Raw genomic sequence first — 15,186 nt, 5'->3', positions numbered from 1 at the left:
TGAATGCTGCACTCACAATGGTTGAATCTGGTTTAACCAGGCTAGAGCCAGCAAGTTCTCTTAGGAGAACGATCAAAATGAATTATCAAAAAGTACATTTTGTATTACAGCTTGCTGATCAAACAAGGTTTCCTCTTTCCATCTATAGCCTAAGGATGATAAAGCATGGTGAGCTAGAGGGCTCTCAGAACAGCTGTAGGAGATATAGGAGCAGCATGGCGGTGAGATCAACAGAAGAGAGAAGAGACAGAGGAACTTAATGAGGTAACAGTCAGAGTTGTCCACTCAGACTGCAGCCTCAAAGGAGGCAAGGACCATAATGATCATATCTATATTATATGGCAGGGACTGAACTGTCAGAGGGAATGACATTTAGAGCAGCAGGAAGGAAAAATAAAGAGTTTAAAAAGTATGGATCACAGCCACATGTGGGAGAGAGAAGGCACATCTCAGAAATCTGAGTGCACAAACACACAGACACACACACACATAGACACACACACACACACATAGACACACACACACACACATAGACACACACACACATAGACACACACACACATAGACACACACACACATAGACACACACAGTGAACGCACAGACAGACACACACACAGGTGAAGTGAAGCATTGTAGTTTGAGAATAGGGTTTTTGGCAGTATGTTCAGCTCCGTGGCGCTGAAGCTAACAGCTGTAGTAAAATAAAATAGCAACCTGTTCATTTCACTTGGAAGTATGGTGTCATGATTTGAAGAATGCCAACATATTTAACTAGATTACTGAGGTATTGACGTCTTTGTCCTCTCTCTGTTTCCCTCTCTGTCCTCCATTAGGCCTAGTCTGTGACCCAAATGGCATTCTACTCCCTTAATAGTGCAGTACTTTTGACCAGTGACCATAGAGCACTATATAGGGAAAAGGGTGCCATTTGGGACATGCCTATTCAACCACTCTGTCATGCGGAAAATGTAATCTCAAGGAGGTAAGTGGTCCGCTTAACATTTAAAAAACATAACATCAACTGCAATTTAATGAATTTCTCTACTAGAGTGAGAATCTCCATGAGGCAGTATCTGGTTATTACCGTGACGACACATGAACCCAACAAACAGTATGCTGTCATCTGAAGATAAGAAGCAGCAAACTCATCAACAAAGATGTTTGATGTGGACCAGGCTGAAAAAAGGATATAGCCAATGAGTGCATGTATGTAATGGCAATCATTCTGTGGTCTGTGGCCCAATGCCCTAACTAACACACACACACAGCAAAAACGATGGCCTTTCAATTCAAAATTAAGCTCAATGCCCTTAATATAGATTTTGATTGTTCGCAAAAAATCTGGCAGACTAAAGGTTATTTCTCTTTCTAATAAACTGCCAGTGTCTTATTTCTCAACAACTGTATATCAGTGGATAATTCATTATCATTATTAGCACCACTAGATTTCAGACCACGGACCATCGAGATCTATGGCTCAATTCTTGACTGACAATGGGGAGAATCCTAACTTTCATTTATTAAGTAAAACTTTCACTTAAGTAGAGTTTTCACATAGTCATACATTGACGTCAACGGGATTCTCAAAGTGGAAGTCAGGATTCACCCCCATCTGAATAACAGGATCACAATGCCGTTGTAAGAAACAGACGGTAAAAACTAATGAAAAACAGTAGAAACTTAAAAACAATAAAAACAAATCTGCAAGAGTAAATAAAAATTTGGCAAAACATCTCAGAGAGGTGTATTTAGTTTCAATTCAAATTTGATTGACTTAAAGTCTTAGAAATATAACTGTTAAAAAACTAGATTTAAGACTACAAAGTGTGAAGCCGGTATATAATCTGTTGTGTCTGGCGCTCTCCATCTGTAGCTCCATCTGTAGCTCCATTTGTAGCTCCATCATGGCACGGGTTACATATGGAAAAACTGCATAAGGACGTATGTGGTTGAGGTGACTGTTTTAGTGGCTTTTCCAAGGGGGAATCACCATGGAGACCTATCGTATAATTCACAACTGAAACAGATATGTGTTCTTCCTTGGTCTATCATAAACAAAATAAACTGAGACTTGTAAAATGTAACTGCAATAAGTCGTCATAATAACTGAAATCTTTCCTATGTCCTATATTATGAAACACCTAGAGACAAAAGGAACATATGAAATAAAGTATGAGATGCTTGTGGTCTAGACAGAGTAGAACAAAGTACTCCATTCAATTACTCTACTACTATTTATCTTTCTGAATAATCTGTCATTTAAAAACCTACTGAAGCATATTAAATAATTGACATACTCTGACTCCAGATGCTATAGGATTTTTAAAATGATTTTTTCCTGGTGCCCAGCTCTGAATGGTACACACCTATTGTGTGCATTCCCATTTTAGATGAGCTTAAAGCCACAGGGAAAGATAACACTGTTTTGGATTGTGTGACGCCCAGATCCTATGATAATGCCAATTGTCTCTTCGTTCAAGGTTGGTCAGCGATGTGTTCCTCCTTTGCTTCAGAGGGCAAAAAACCTTCTCCCCCTCTCTCCTTAGACCACAGGGATCCCTATAAGGAACTAATGGCATTCAGAGAGGAGGGGGCTTCCTATAGACAGGAGGAGGGTTCCTATAGAAACTGTGTCAGAGGTTGAGAGGTACATCAGCAGGTAGTCCGTGGTTAGGGGCCAGGGGAAGGAAAGAGGTGCAGGGACGGTCAGATCTCAGGTGCTGGTGAATAGAATTCCGGAGAGAAGGAAGGACAACATTAGAAGATGACCATAATTTCAATCTAGGATCTTTGTGTGTATGTGTCTGTGTGTGTGTGTGCATGCATGCCTACACACACACACACACACACACACACACACACACACACACACACACACACACACACACACACACACACACACACACACACACACACACACACACACACACACACACACACACACACACACACACACACACACACACACACACCTCCCTTCTCATACCTTAGTGTAGTGCTACTCAAATGTGTGTCTCCACGTCGGTGTATCCAGGCAGCATTTCTCCATTAGAGCAGCCCTTGGGGCCTCCTGCCGGGGGCAGCATGTGATCTGTGCTGGGGTCCTCCGGCCCCCCACCCTGGCCCTCAAGGGCTCTCTGCTGCCGTCGGTGTATCAGGGGCACAAAGAACAGCACCATGCCCCCCACGATGGGAGGGCCCCCTGCCAGGTAGAAGGCCATATTGTAATCACCACAGTAGTCATGCAGGAGTCCTGGGGGACAAGGGAGGGAGAGGTTTCAGATGTAGTGTATGGAACCACTACTCGTTATTCAAGAGAGAATCACTGAGCGTATCAATTGTATTTCCTTGATTCCTTGTGTCCACTCTCAACACATCTTTCTCAAAATTCATTGGTGGAGAAGATCTGAGGGGAGGCGCTTTAGATCTTTAGCTCCAATGTGCCATGAGATTCACCCACTATCTTGGTGATTCAAGTTGTTTTACCGGTTTGTCTTTTCTTCTTCCAGGAACTAGCTCAGAACTAATAATTAGCGGTCATAAACATCTCTAAGAAGTTAAGTCATAGTTTATTAGTCTCAAGGGCTGTCAGGTGGTACAGCATCATTATCTCTAATAAGTGTGTGAGTTTGTTCAAGTCAGTTTAGTGGTTTGCCTGTTCTTCCAAGAAACAATACAGTGCAGTCCTAAATGCTGCTCTGTGTCTGTGAGGAGTGAATGTGGACTAAGAAGTTCCAGTCAGACGCTTTATTATTATAGGGTAACCATGAGTACCACTAGATTGGGGAACATTTTGTAAAAGAAAACCCTCAGTAAAGTGTATCTAATGTGTGTCCAGGGTGATGGGGAACACTGGCCAAAATACTCAGTAAGGAGCTAGCTAAGTGGCCCTGCCATAAACAAGAGCTGGAAACGAGGTAGATAACTCATCCAACATCTGGCACTAAGCAGAGAGAGAGATTCAGCCAGGCCTCACAGGACGTAATGTCAATACAGAACACTGAGGCTCTGAGAAGGAGGACGAGCCGGGAGACAGACCTGGGTTCAAATATTATTAAAAATCTTTCAAATACTTTATCCGTGCTTGATTGAGCTTGCTTGGCGTGATTTAACCAAAGGAATAGTTCACTAAAGTGCAGCATGCAAACTCCGCACATCTGTCACTCAGGGCAGACTCAAGCAAAGCTCAAAGTATTATTATTATTTTTAATGTTGCACATAGAAATATAATGTATGAAATGACTCCTATTCAACATTACTGATGATATTTGTTCCACGTAATACATTTCTATCAGAATCATTGCATCACTCTGAACAGCACCCTGGTGGTCTGAACAGGAATGTGGGGACTGGTGGTGGAGCCTGAAGGGTGGCAGTGGAGAGTGGCAGAGTCCCAGACAATGCAGCCATAGTGTCAACAACACATCGCTAAACTATGCTCTATCCGAGACTACTACTCCAACTATATCTTATTCCCTCTGTAACAAATCACCAGCCCTGTAACATCTCAAATTTCACCCTATTCCCTACATAGTGCACTACTTTTGACCAGAGCTCTATGGGCCCTTGTGAAAAAGAGTGCACTGAATAGGGACTAGGGTTCCATTTGGGATGCAGACTCATTCTATTTACTCTGTAGACCAGCTCCATTCAGAGCCAAGACCAATGATGTACATAAACACACTGAATATATGTATGTATATGGCTGAGACATGTCAGCTCAACGGCATGATAAACACAAAATACATTATCCTAATCCTACCCTGTTTAGAAATCCCTATGGAATGTGGGTATCCTCAAAGGACTTATATGGAAACACTATGCTAGCTACAGAATTGACTTTTCTCGATTGGAAGGAATAGGTTCCTGTCGAAGAGAAAGCAACCATCTCTTTATCACCTTGGCTTCCACTCCAAAGTTGAGGTGATGCTCAGCAGCGATTGCCTGTCAGATAGCAGTTAACCATCTCTTTATCACCTTGGCTTGCACTCCTAAGTTTTGAGGTGATACTCAGCAGCGATTGCCTGTCAGATAGCAGTTAACCATCTCTTTATCACCTGCCATTTAAAATCTTTGATGTCAGTGTTTAGTAAACTGAGGAACCGATAGTACTCACCAGCGATGGGGGGTCCTGCAGTCATGGGCAGGGCCATGAGTCCCAGTAGGTATCCTATAGCCTGGGAGGCCTGCATGGGGCCCACCAGCTCAAAGGCTATGGGAGCCATGATGGTGATGAAGCAGCCGTCACACAGCCCCAGGAACACACACACCACAATCAGCCCCTCGAACACAGTGCACTGGGGGATCATCATGGACATCAGCCCCAGCACCATGAACGACACCGACTAGGGGAGAGAAGAGCAGAGACAATATAATAAACACATAATAATGAATGCCATTTAGCAGACAATTTTATCCAAAGTAACTCACTCTCATTGTGTAACGTGTCAGAGAGTCTTAGGTTAATGTTGTCCAATACATCTCTCCTGACTAATACCTTGTCCCTTATAAACTCTTCCACTTTATACAGAAACTACAAAGTAACCAACCAAGATGGCAATATGGCAACCAACGGGTCAAATCCATATCATAAACTTTCAACCAATTCTATTGGTTCCATTTTACCGGGTAAACTAAATGAAGCTCAACAAGTATTTGACCAATGGATTTGACCAGAAATAGTAATAGATTTGAAGTTGTTAATTGCCATCACCATTCATGGAAAAAACTAAGGGGATGTGGCTGATGTGCTAACCCATATTTAAAATCTGAATTTGTTCAAATTAAGCTGACAATGAGATGCTGAAGAAGGTTACCTCACCTGCATCCAGATCTTCTTGGCTCCGGGAATGAGGTCTCCTACTTTCCCGAAGAGGAGGCGCCCCACGCCAGATGAGGCTCCTATACACACCAACAAGATCCACTCTTTCTGGGTCTCCTTGAACTGCTCTTTTACAAAGTTCATCTGGTGGAAAAGAACAAGCGGAATACTTTCATGTCCATTTTTTCAGATTTGTATTTATGATGGATCCCCATTATCTGATGCCAAGGCAGCAGCTACACTGCCTACAGTCCAGCAAAATGAAGGCAGTTATACATGTAAAAAACATTACAACACATTCATAACAGATTTCACAACATATTAAGTGTGTGCCCTCAGGCCTCTACTCTAGTACCACATATCTATAAGAGAACATACATGTGTACATGTGTGTAAAGTGCGTATGTTATCGTGTGTGTGTGTGTATGCATGTGTCTGTGTTGCTTCACAGTCTCCACTGTTCCATAAGGTGTATTTTTAGCTGTTTAAAAAAAAAATCTGATTCTACTTCTTGCATCAGTTATTTGATGTGGAATAGAGTTTCATGTAGTCATGGATCTATGTTGTACTGTGCCCCTCCCAAAGTCTGTTCTGGACTTGGGGACTGTGAAGAGATCTCCGGTGGCCTCTCTTGTATGGTATGCATGGGTGTCTGAGCTGTGTGCCAGTAGTTCAAAACGGACAGCTCAGTGCATCCAACATGTCAATATCTCCCATAAATACAAGTAGTGATGAAGTCAATCTCTCCTCCACTTTGAGTCAGGAGAGATTGACATGCATATTATTAATGTTAGATCTATGTGAACATTCAAGGGCCAGCCGTGCTGCCCTGTTCTGAGCCAATTGCAATTTTCCTAAGTTCCTCTTTGTGGAACCTGACCACAAGACTGAACAGTAGTCCAGGTGTGACAAAACTAGGGCCTGTAGGACCTGCCTTGTCGATAGTGCTGTTAAGTTAGAGCAGCGCTTTATTATCGACAGACCTCTCCCGATCTTAGCTACTGTTGTATCAATATATTCTGATCATGACAGTTGACAACTTGCTCAATTTCCACATTATTCATTATAAGATTAAGCTGAACTTTAAGGTTTAGTGAATGATTTGTCCCAAATACAATACTTTAAGATTTTTTAATATTTAGGACTAACTTATTCCTTGCCACCCATTCTGAAACTAACTGCAGCTCTTTGTTAAGTGTTGCTGTCATTTCAGTCACTGTGGTAGCTGAGTATATAGTGTTGAGTCATCCGCATACATAGACACATTGGTTTTACTCAAAGCCAGTGGCATGTTGTTAGTAAAGATTGAAAAAAGTAAAGGGGCCTAGACAGCTGCCTTGGGGAATTCCTGATTCTACCTGGATTTTGTTGGAGAGGCTTCCATTAAAGAAAACCATCTGTGTTCTGTTAAACAAGTAACTCTTTATCCACAATATAGAAGGGTGTGTAAAGCCATAACACATATGTTTTTATAGCAATAGACTATGATCGATGATGTCAAAAGCCACACTGAAGACTAACAAAACAGCACCCACAATATTTTTACCATCAATTTCTCTCAGCCAATCATCAGTCATTTGTGTAAGTGCTGTGCTTGTTGAATGTCCTTCCCAGTACGCGTGCTGAAAGTCTGTTGACAATTTGTTTACTGTTAAAAAGCATTGTTTCTGGTTAAACACATTTTTTTGAACAAATGTTTACTAAGGGTTGGTAACTGATTGGTTGGCTATTTGAGCCAGTTAAAGGGGCTTTACTATTCTTAGGTAGGTGAATTACTTTTGCTTCCCTCCAGGCCAAAGGGCACACACTTTCTAGTAGGCTTAAATTCAAGATGACGGAAAGGTGTCTTGTTGCTTTCAAACCAAAACCCCTGGAAACATACAAACACTGAGGGGTTGGAAGCAGCCAAACAAAACAGTAAAAAAAAAAGAATTACGCCTCAAAGGTGCATGTGATCATGGATTCTTTCATGTGTGTTATTCCCATGTTGAAATCATCATACATCAAGGACATTGATTGCAATCTTGGTGAAGGGATTTCAGTGGAGAAACTGTCACACCCTTAACTGTTTGATCCGTTGTGTGCTCATCTCCACCCCCCACCAGGTGTCTCCCATTTACCCCCATTATCCTGTGTACTTATACCTGCTTTTTCTGTTGGTCTGTTGCCAGTTCATCTTGTCTTGTCAAATCTTACCAGCGTGCTTTCCCGTATCTCTAGTGTCTGTTTTCTAGTCCTCCCGTTTCTGACCATTCTGCCTGGCCTGACCCTGAGCCTGCCTGCCGTTCTGTCCCCGATTGATGCTGCCTTGGATTACTGACCTCTGCCTGCCCTGGACCTTCTGTTTGTCTGCCCCCTGTTTTGTAATAAACATCTGAGATTCAAACGGTCTGCCTCCTGTGTCTGCATTTGGGTCTCATCCCGAGTCGTGTTAGAAACTGGAATTTGTTCTCCTTTATAACATTCCAAACTTCCATAACCATTCTTTGGAATAACAAATGTTTTCATCCACGTCCTCCTCTCAGAAGACCCTTAAACAGTGAAGCAGGAAGGGGCGGAGCTATAGGTGAATAATTTCCCTTCTCTCCTCTCCACCCAACACCTGAATCTGATCCAAAACACAAAACCCTCTGAAGTCCTTTCCTGACCAGAAGCTTCTCTCCCCTATCAAGTTCATGTGAAATGTTTCCTCTGCTTTGATACTGCACTACATGGCACCAGAATAACATCAAGGGCCATAGGATACCCATGTTTAGGGCTGACCTAAAGCAAAGAGCTTCCGGAGTCAGTTTAGCAGCATGGGCGCTCACACAACAAAAGCCGGTGGCTTTGTTTACATCTGGGACTGGCTCTGGGGCCTGAGAAAACAGGACAGGCAGTGGGGAGGCTGCCTAAACATCTAAGATGTAGCGGAACGTCACACTAGACATCTACCGCCCCCTTCTCTTCCCCCCCATCTCTCTCCCTTTTTCTACTTCTTCCCTCCCTCCTTTTTTCCTTCTGTCCTCCTTCCTCATCCCTCCAGGAGTTTTCATAAACATACTGCTGTGACAAGGTGTCTCCTTGATAGTCCTTACATCACCATGCAACAATGTCACTATTTTAGATAAGTGGGTTTGTCTGACACAATATGACAACCTAACCCAACACACAATGTAACCTAACATACACAACAATATTACAGATTTCCTCTGAAGTTGACTTGAACTTTTGGTTGGAAAGTTTAGTTTTCCAACATAGAGTAACATGGCAATCAAGGTGACACTAAAATCAGTAAGGGCGACATTATTTCCCCTCGCAAAAACAGCAACATTCTAAATGGAAATGGAAAGGATACACATCATAAATTGTGCTGCAGATTATTATAATTCTATCATTATAATTTCACTCACAGCACAGGTGTCTCTGAAAACGGTGCCCTAAATACAACACAACGAGATGGGAACATGGTAAAGAACATGGTAAAATCTTCAAGAAATTATATTGATGGTCCCTGAGCCCTTACCAAGTGGATGTAGGGCACAAAGTAACCCAGCACGGCCGTAGCAACCCCGAACGCCCACACCCGGTAGGTGACGATGTGGAACACCTTCAGGTTAAAGGCCTTCCTGACCTGGATCAGCGCCCTGCTCCAGCGGCTGCCTCGGGCAGTGGCTCCTTGCTGAGGCGTTGACCCGACAGGGCCCCCTGGTCCTAGTGGTCCCATTGGAACTCTCTGGGGCAGCAGGGGTCTGAAGGTCAGGGCCAGCAGGGCCTGGACCTGTTTTGTTGATGAGATTGAAAATGAACACTTGTTCAAAGTCGAATTTAACCTTTACTTCAACGAGTTACATCATTCAAAAAAAAATCTGTAAGATGTAAACAAAAAGGCAGTGTCATGGATGATCACATCACAACAGTACCAGCATGAAGAGGCTGAGGATCTGGAAGGTTCTTCTGAGGCCCAGCGGCTCTGCCACCTTGGTGAGCAGCACTGGGAGGCCCATGGAGAACAGGCTGCTGCCAGCCGTCACCACGCCGTTGGCCAGGCCAAGCCGCCGCCGGAAGTAGTGGCCCAGGATCACCAGGGAGGGCTGGAAGGCAAAGGACGAGCCACATCCAAACAGGATCCCATAGGTGAAATACCGCAGGCTGAGGGACCTGGGCGGGCAGGAGTAGAGGTACAGTTGAAGTCGGAAGTTTACATACACCTTAGCCAAATACATTTGAACACAGGTTTTCCCAATTCCTGACATTTATTCCTAGTAAAAATTCCCTGTCTTCGGTCAGTTAGGATCACCACTTTATTTTGAGAATGTGAAATGTCAGAAAAATAGTAGAGAGAATGATTTATTTCAGCTTTAATTTCTTTCATCACATTCCCAGTGGGTCAGAAGTTTACATGCACTCAATTAGTATTTGGTAGCATTGCCTTTAAATTGTTTAACTTGGGTCAAACATTTCAGGTAGCCTTCCAAAAGCTTCCCACAATAAGTTGGGTGAATTTTGTCCCATTCCTCCTGACAAAGCTGGTGTAACTGAGTCAGGTTTGTAGGCCTCCTTGCTCGCACACGCTTTTTCAGTTTTGCACACAAATGTTTTATATGATTGAGGTCAGGGCTTTGTGACGGCCACTCCAATACCTTGACTTTGTTGTTCTTAAGCCATTTTGCCACAACTTTGGAAGAATGTCCATCATTGCCCATTGTCCATCCACCCAACACCTGACCAAGCTTTAACTTCCTGACTCAAATCTTGAAATGTTGCTTCAATATATCCACATAGTTTTCCTGCCTCATGATGCCATCTATTTTGTGAAGTGCACCAGTCCCTCCTGCAGCAAAGCACCACCACAACATGATGCTGCCACCCCCGTGCTTCACAGTTGTGATGGTGTTCTTCGGCTTGCAAACATCCCCCTTTATCCTCCAAACATAACGATGGTCATTATGGCCAAACAGTTCTATTTTTGTTTCATCAGACCAGAGGACATTTCTCCAAAAAGTATGATCTTTGTCCCCATGTGCAGTTGCAAAGCGTAGTCTGGGTTTTTTACTGTGGATATAGATACTTTTGTACCTGTTTCCTCCAGCATCTTCACAAGGACCTTCGCTGTTGTTCTGGGAATTATTTGCACTTTTCACACCAAAGTACGATTATCTCGAGGAGTCAGAACTCGTCACCTTCCTGAGTGGTATGATGGCTGTGTGGTCCCATGGTGTTTATACTTGTGCACTATTGTTTATACAGATGGACGTGGTACCTTCAGGCATTTGGAAATTGCTCCCAAGGATGAACCAGACTTGTGGAGGTCTACAATTTGTTTTCTGAGGTCTTGGCTGATTTCTTTTGATTTTCCCATGATGTCAAGCAAAGAGGCACTGCGTTTGAAGGTAGGCCTTGAAATCCATCCACAGGTACACCTTCAATTGACTCAAATGATGTCAATTAGCCTATCAGAAGTTCTAAAGCCATGACATTTTCTGGAATTTTCCAAGCTATTTAAAGGCACAGGCAACTTGGTGTATGTAAACTTCTGACCCACTGGAATTGTGATACAGTGAATTATAAGTGAAATAATCTGTCTGTAAACAATTGTTGGAAAAATGACTTGTGTCATGCACAAAGTAGATGTCCTAACCGACTTGTCAAAACTATAGATTGTCAACAATACATTTGTGGAGTGGTTGAAAAACGAGTTTTAATGACTCCAACCTAAGTGTATGTAAACTTCCTACTTGAACTGTAAGTAAACAATGCAAAACTAGTTTTAATTATAATGGGTGAAGAGGTAGCATTCTCAGTACTGTGCGATGTTCCACACTACCCACACTAGCATAACATAGCACCTAGAATATATATAAAATAAATCACTTTCTTATAAGCAGTAAGTTAGTGTCAATATGGAACAGAGCCTGTGACACCTTAGCATGAATGTGTCATTCTCAGGTCACTGAGGGCAGGACGTGTAAATGATATGAGAGGCAAAAGGATTGGCAAAACATTCAAGGAGAGTTGAAGGGTTCTAGAAGGGCTCTAGAGGAGATGGGTTATACAGTGCCTTGCGAAAGTATTCGGCCCCCTTGAACTTTGCGACCGTTTGCCACATTTCAGGCTTCAAACAAAGATATAAAACTATATTTTTTTGTGAAGAATCAACAACAAGTGGGACACAATCATGAAGTGGAACGACATTTATTGGATGTTTCTAACTTTTTTAACAAATCAAAAACGGAAAAATTGGGCGTGCAAAATTTTTCAGCCCCCTTAAGTTAATACTTTGTAGCGCCACCTTTTGCTGCGATTACAGCTGTAAGTCGCTTGGGGTATTGTCTCTATCAGTTTTGCACATTGAGAGACTGAAATTTTTTTCCATTCCTCCTTGCAAAACAGCTCGAGCTCAGTGAGGTTGGATGGAGAGCATTTGTGAACAGCAGTTTTCAGTTTTTTCCACAGATTCTTGATTGGATTCAGGTCTGGACTTTGACTTGGCCATTCCAACACCTGGATATTTTTTATTTTTGAACCATTCCATTGTAGATTTTGCTTTATGTTTTGGATCATTGTCTTGTTGGAAGACAAATCTCCGTCCCAGTCTCAGGTCTTTTGCAGACTCCATCAGGTTTTACATTTACATTACATTTAAGTCATTTAGCAGACGCTCTTATCCAGAGCGACTTACAAATTGGTGCATTCACCTTATGACATCCAGTGGAACAGTCACTTTACAATAGTGCATCTAAATCTTAAAGGGGGGGGGAGAGGGAATACTTATCCTATCCTAGGTATTCCTTAAAGAGGTGGGGTTTCAGGTGTCTCCGGAAGGTGGTGATTGACTCCGCTGTCCTGGCGTCGTGAGGGAGTTTGTTCCACCATTGGGGGGCCAGAGCAGCGAACAGTTTTGACTGGGCTGAGCGGGAGCTGTACTTCCTCAGTGGTAGGGAGGCGAGCAGGCCAGAGGTGGATGAACGCAGTGCCCTTGTTTGGGTGTAGGGCCTGATCAGAGCCTGGAGGTACTGAGGTGCCGTTCCCCTCACAGCTCCGTAGGCAAGCACCATGGTCTTGTAGCGGATGCGAGCTTCAACTGGAAGCCAGTGGAGAGAACGGAGGAGCGGGGTGACGTGAGAGAACTTGGGAAGGTTGAACACCTTGTATTTGGCTCCATCCATCCATCTTCCCATCAATTTTAACCATCTTCCCTGTCCCTGCTGAAGAAAAGCAGGCCCAAACCATGATGCTGCCACCACCACGTTTGACAGTGGGGATGGTGTGTTCAGGGTGATGGTCTGTGTTGCTTTTATGCCAAACATAACGTTTTGCATTGTTGCCAAAAAGTTCAATTTTGGTTTCATCTGACCAGAGCACCTTCTTCCACATGTTTGGTGTGTCTCCCAGGTGGCTTTTGGCAAACTTTAAACAACACTTTTTATGGATATCTTTAAGAAATGGCTTTCTTCTTGCCACTCTTCCATAAAGGCCAGATTTGTGCAATACACGACTGATTGTTGTCCTATGGACAGAGTCTCCCACCTCAGCTGTAGATCTCTGCAGTTCATCCAGAGTGATCATGGGCCTCTTGGCTGCATCTCTGATCAGTCTTCTCCTTGTATGAGCTGAAAGTTTAGAGGGACGGCCAGGTCTTGGTAGATTTGCAGTGGTCTGATACTCCTTCCATTTAAATATTATCGCTTGCACAGTGCTCCTTGGGACATTTAAAGCTTGGGAAATATTTTGGTATCCAAATCCGGCTTTAAACTTCTTCACAACAGTATCTCGGACCTGCCTGGTGTGTTCCTTGTTCTTCATGATGCTCTCTGCGCTTTTAATGGACCTCTGAGACTATCACAGTGCAGGTGCATTTATACGGAGACTTGATTACACACAGGTGGATTGCATTTATTATCATTAGTCATTTAGGTCAACATTGGATCATTCAGAGATCCTCACTGAACTTCTGGAGAGAGTTTGCAGCACTGAAAGTAAAGGGGCTGAATAATTTTGCACGCCCAATTTTTCAGTTTTTGATTTGTTAAAAAAGTTTGAAATATCCAATAAATGTCATTCCACTTCATGATTGTGTCCCACTTGTTGTTGATTCTTCACAAAAAAATACAGTTTTATATCTTTATGTTTGAAGCCTGAAATGTGGCAAAAGGTCGCAAAGTTCAAGGGGGCCGAATACTTTCGCAAGGCACTGTAATAGTTATAGAAGGTGTGGAGTGTTCTAATGATTCTAGAAAGTTTGGAGGGTTCCAGAAGGGCTCTAGAACAGAAGGTTGTCTTACTTTGCGAAGGCAGTGCTGAGGAGTCCGATGAAGGCCACGGTGGCCCCGCCCACAGCTGTCTTCCTGCAGCCGAAGTGATCTGTGAACATGGAGACCACCGGGGAACAGAAGAAGATCATGCCCATCGCCAGGGCCCCCACCCAGGCTGGAGGGAGGTAGGAGAGGGAGGGGGGGAGGTAGAGACAGGTCAGGAAGAGGTAGGGGTGGAGGTAGGGTGGCAGGGAGGGAGGGAGATTGAAGGTTGTGTGAGATGGGACAGGTAAGAAAAAGAGGAGGGCAGGTGGAGAGGGGATGGGGACAGAGAAAATGGTTAATATAATCCACACATGAATACATGGTTATTTTCAACATTGACACGCTCAAAAGGTGCGTTTGGAAAATATTCAGACCTCTTGACTTTTTCCAATTATTTCTAAAGATTGGAAAGCTGCCGTGGTCATCCCCCTCTTCAAAGGGGTGACACTCTATACCCAAACTGTTACAGATCTAAATCCATTCTGCCCTGCCTTTCTAAAGTCTTTGAAAGCCAAGTTAATAAACAGATCACTGACCATTTTGAATCCCAAAGTACCTTCTCTGCTGTACAATCCGGCTTCCGAGCTGGTCATGGGTGGACCTCAGCCACGCTCATGGTACTAAAAGATATCATAACCACCATCGATAAAAGACAGTACCGTGCAGCCGTCTTCATCGACCTTTCGACTCTGTCAATCCCCGCATTATTATTGGCAGACTCAACAGCCTTGGTTTCTCAAATGACTGCCTCGCCTGGTTCACCAACTACTTCTCAGACAGAGTTCAGTTTGTCAAATCTGAGGGCCTCTTGTCCGGACCTCTGGCAGTCGTGATGGGGGTGCCACAGGATTCAAATCCTCGGGCCGACTCTTTTCTCTGTATACATCAATGATGTCGCTCTTGCTGAGGGTTATTCCTTGATCCACCTCTATGCAGACAACACCATTCTGTATACATCTGGCCCTTCTTTGGACACTGTGTTAACTAACCTCCAAACGAGATTCAATGCCATACAACACTTCTTCCGTGGCCTCCAACTGCTCTTAAATGTGAGTAAAACTAAATGCATGCACTTCAACCGATCG

The 15,186-nt window shown here is 43.4% G+C and overlaps 1 protein-coding gene across 1 annotated transcript in view; it reads right to left on the bottom strand.

Moving 5' to 3' along the window:
• Window positions 1-1,504: 1,504 nt before the first annotated feature.
• The window catches only part of LOC123993628 (monocarboxylate transporter 8-like), a 30,683-nt gene continuing 17,001 nt past the window's right edge, over window positions 1,505-15,186 (bottom strand). The window contains exons 2-8 of the mRNA XM_046295976.1: window positions 14,087-14,231; window positions 9,725-9,962; window positions 9,328-9,582; window positions 5,823-5,966; window positions 5,118-5,346; window positions 2,988-3,254; window positions 1,505-2,721 (exon numbers count right to left, since the gene is read on the bottom strand). Of these exons, the coding sequence (XP_046151932.1) occupies window positions 3,004-3,254; window positions 5,118-5,346; window positions 5,823-5,966; window positions 9,328-9,582; window positions 9,725-9,962; window positions 14,087-14,231 (1,262 nt within the window). The 3' untranslated portion in view covers window positions 1,505-2,721; window positions 2,988-3,003. The remainder of the gene's footprint in view (window positions 2,722-2,987; window positions 3,255-5,117; window positions 5,347-5,822; window positions 5,967-9,327; window positions 9,583-9,724; window positions 9,963-14,086; window positions 14,232-15,186) is intronic.

Source organism: Oncorhynchus gorbuscha, linkage group LG13 (assembly GCF_021184085.1).
Source record: "Oncorhynchus gorbuscha isolate QuinsamMale2020 ecotype Even-year linkage group LG13, OgorEven_v1.0, whole genome shotgun sequence".
Taxonomy (NCBI): Eukaryota; Metazoa; Chordata; class Actinopteri; order Salmoniformes; family Salmonidae; genus Oncorhynchus; species Oncorhynchus gorbuscha.
Note: the sequence above shows the minus strand (reverse complement) of the source record. Positions and strands in the feature narration are given on the sequence as shown.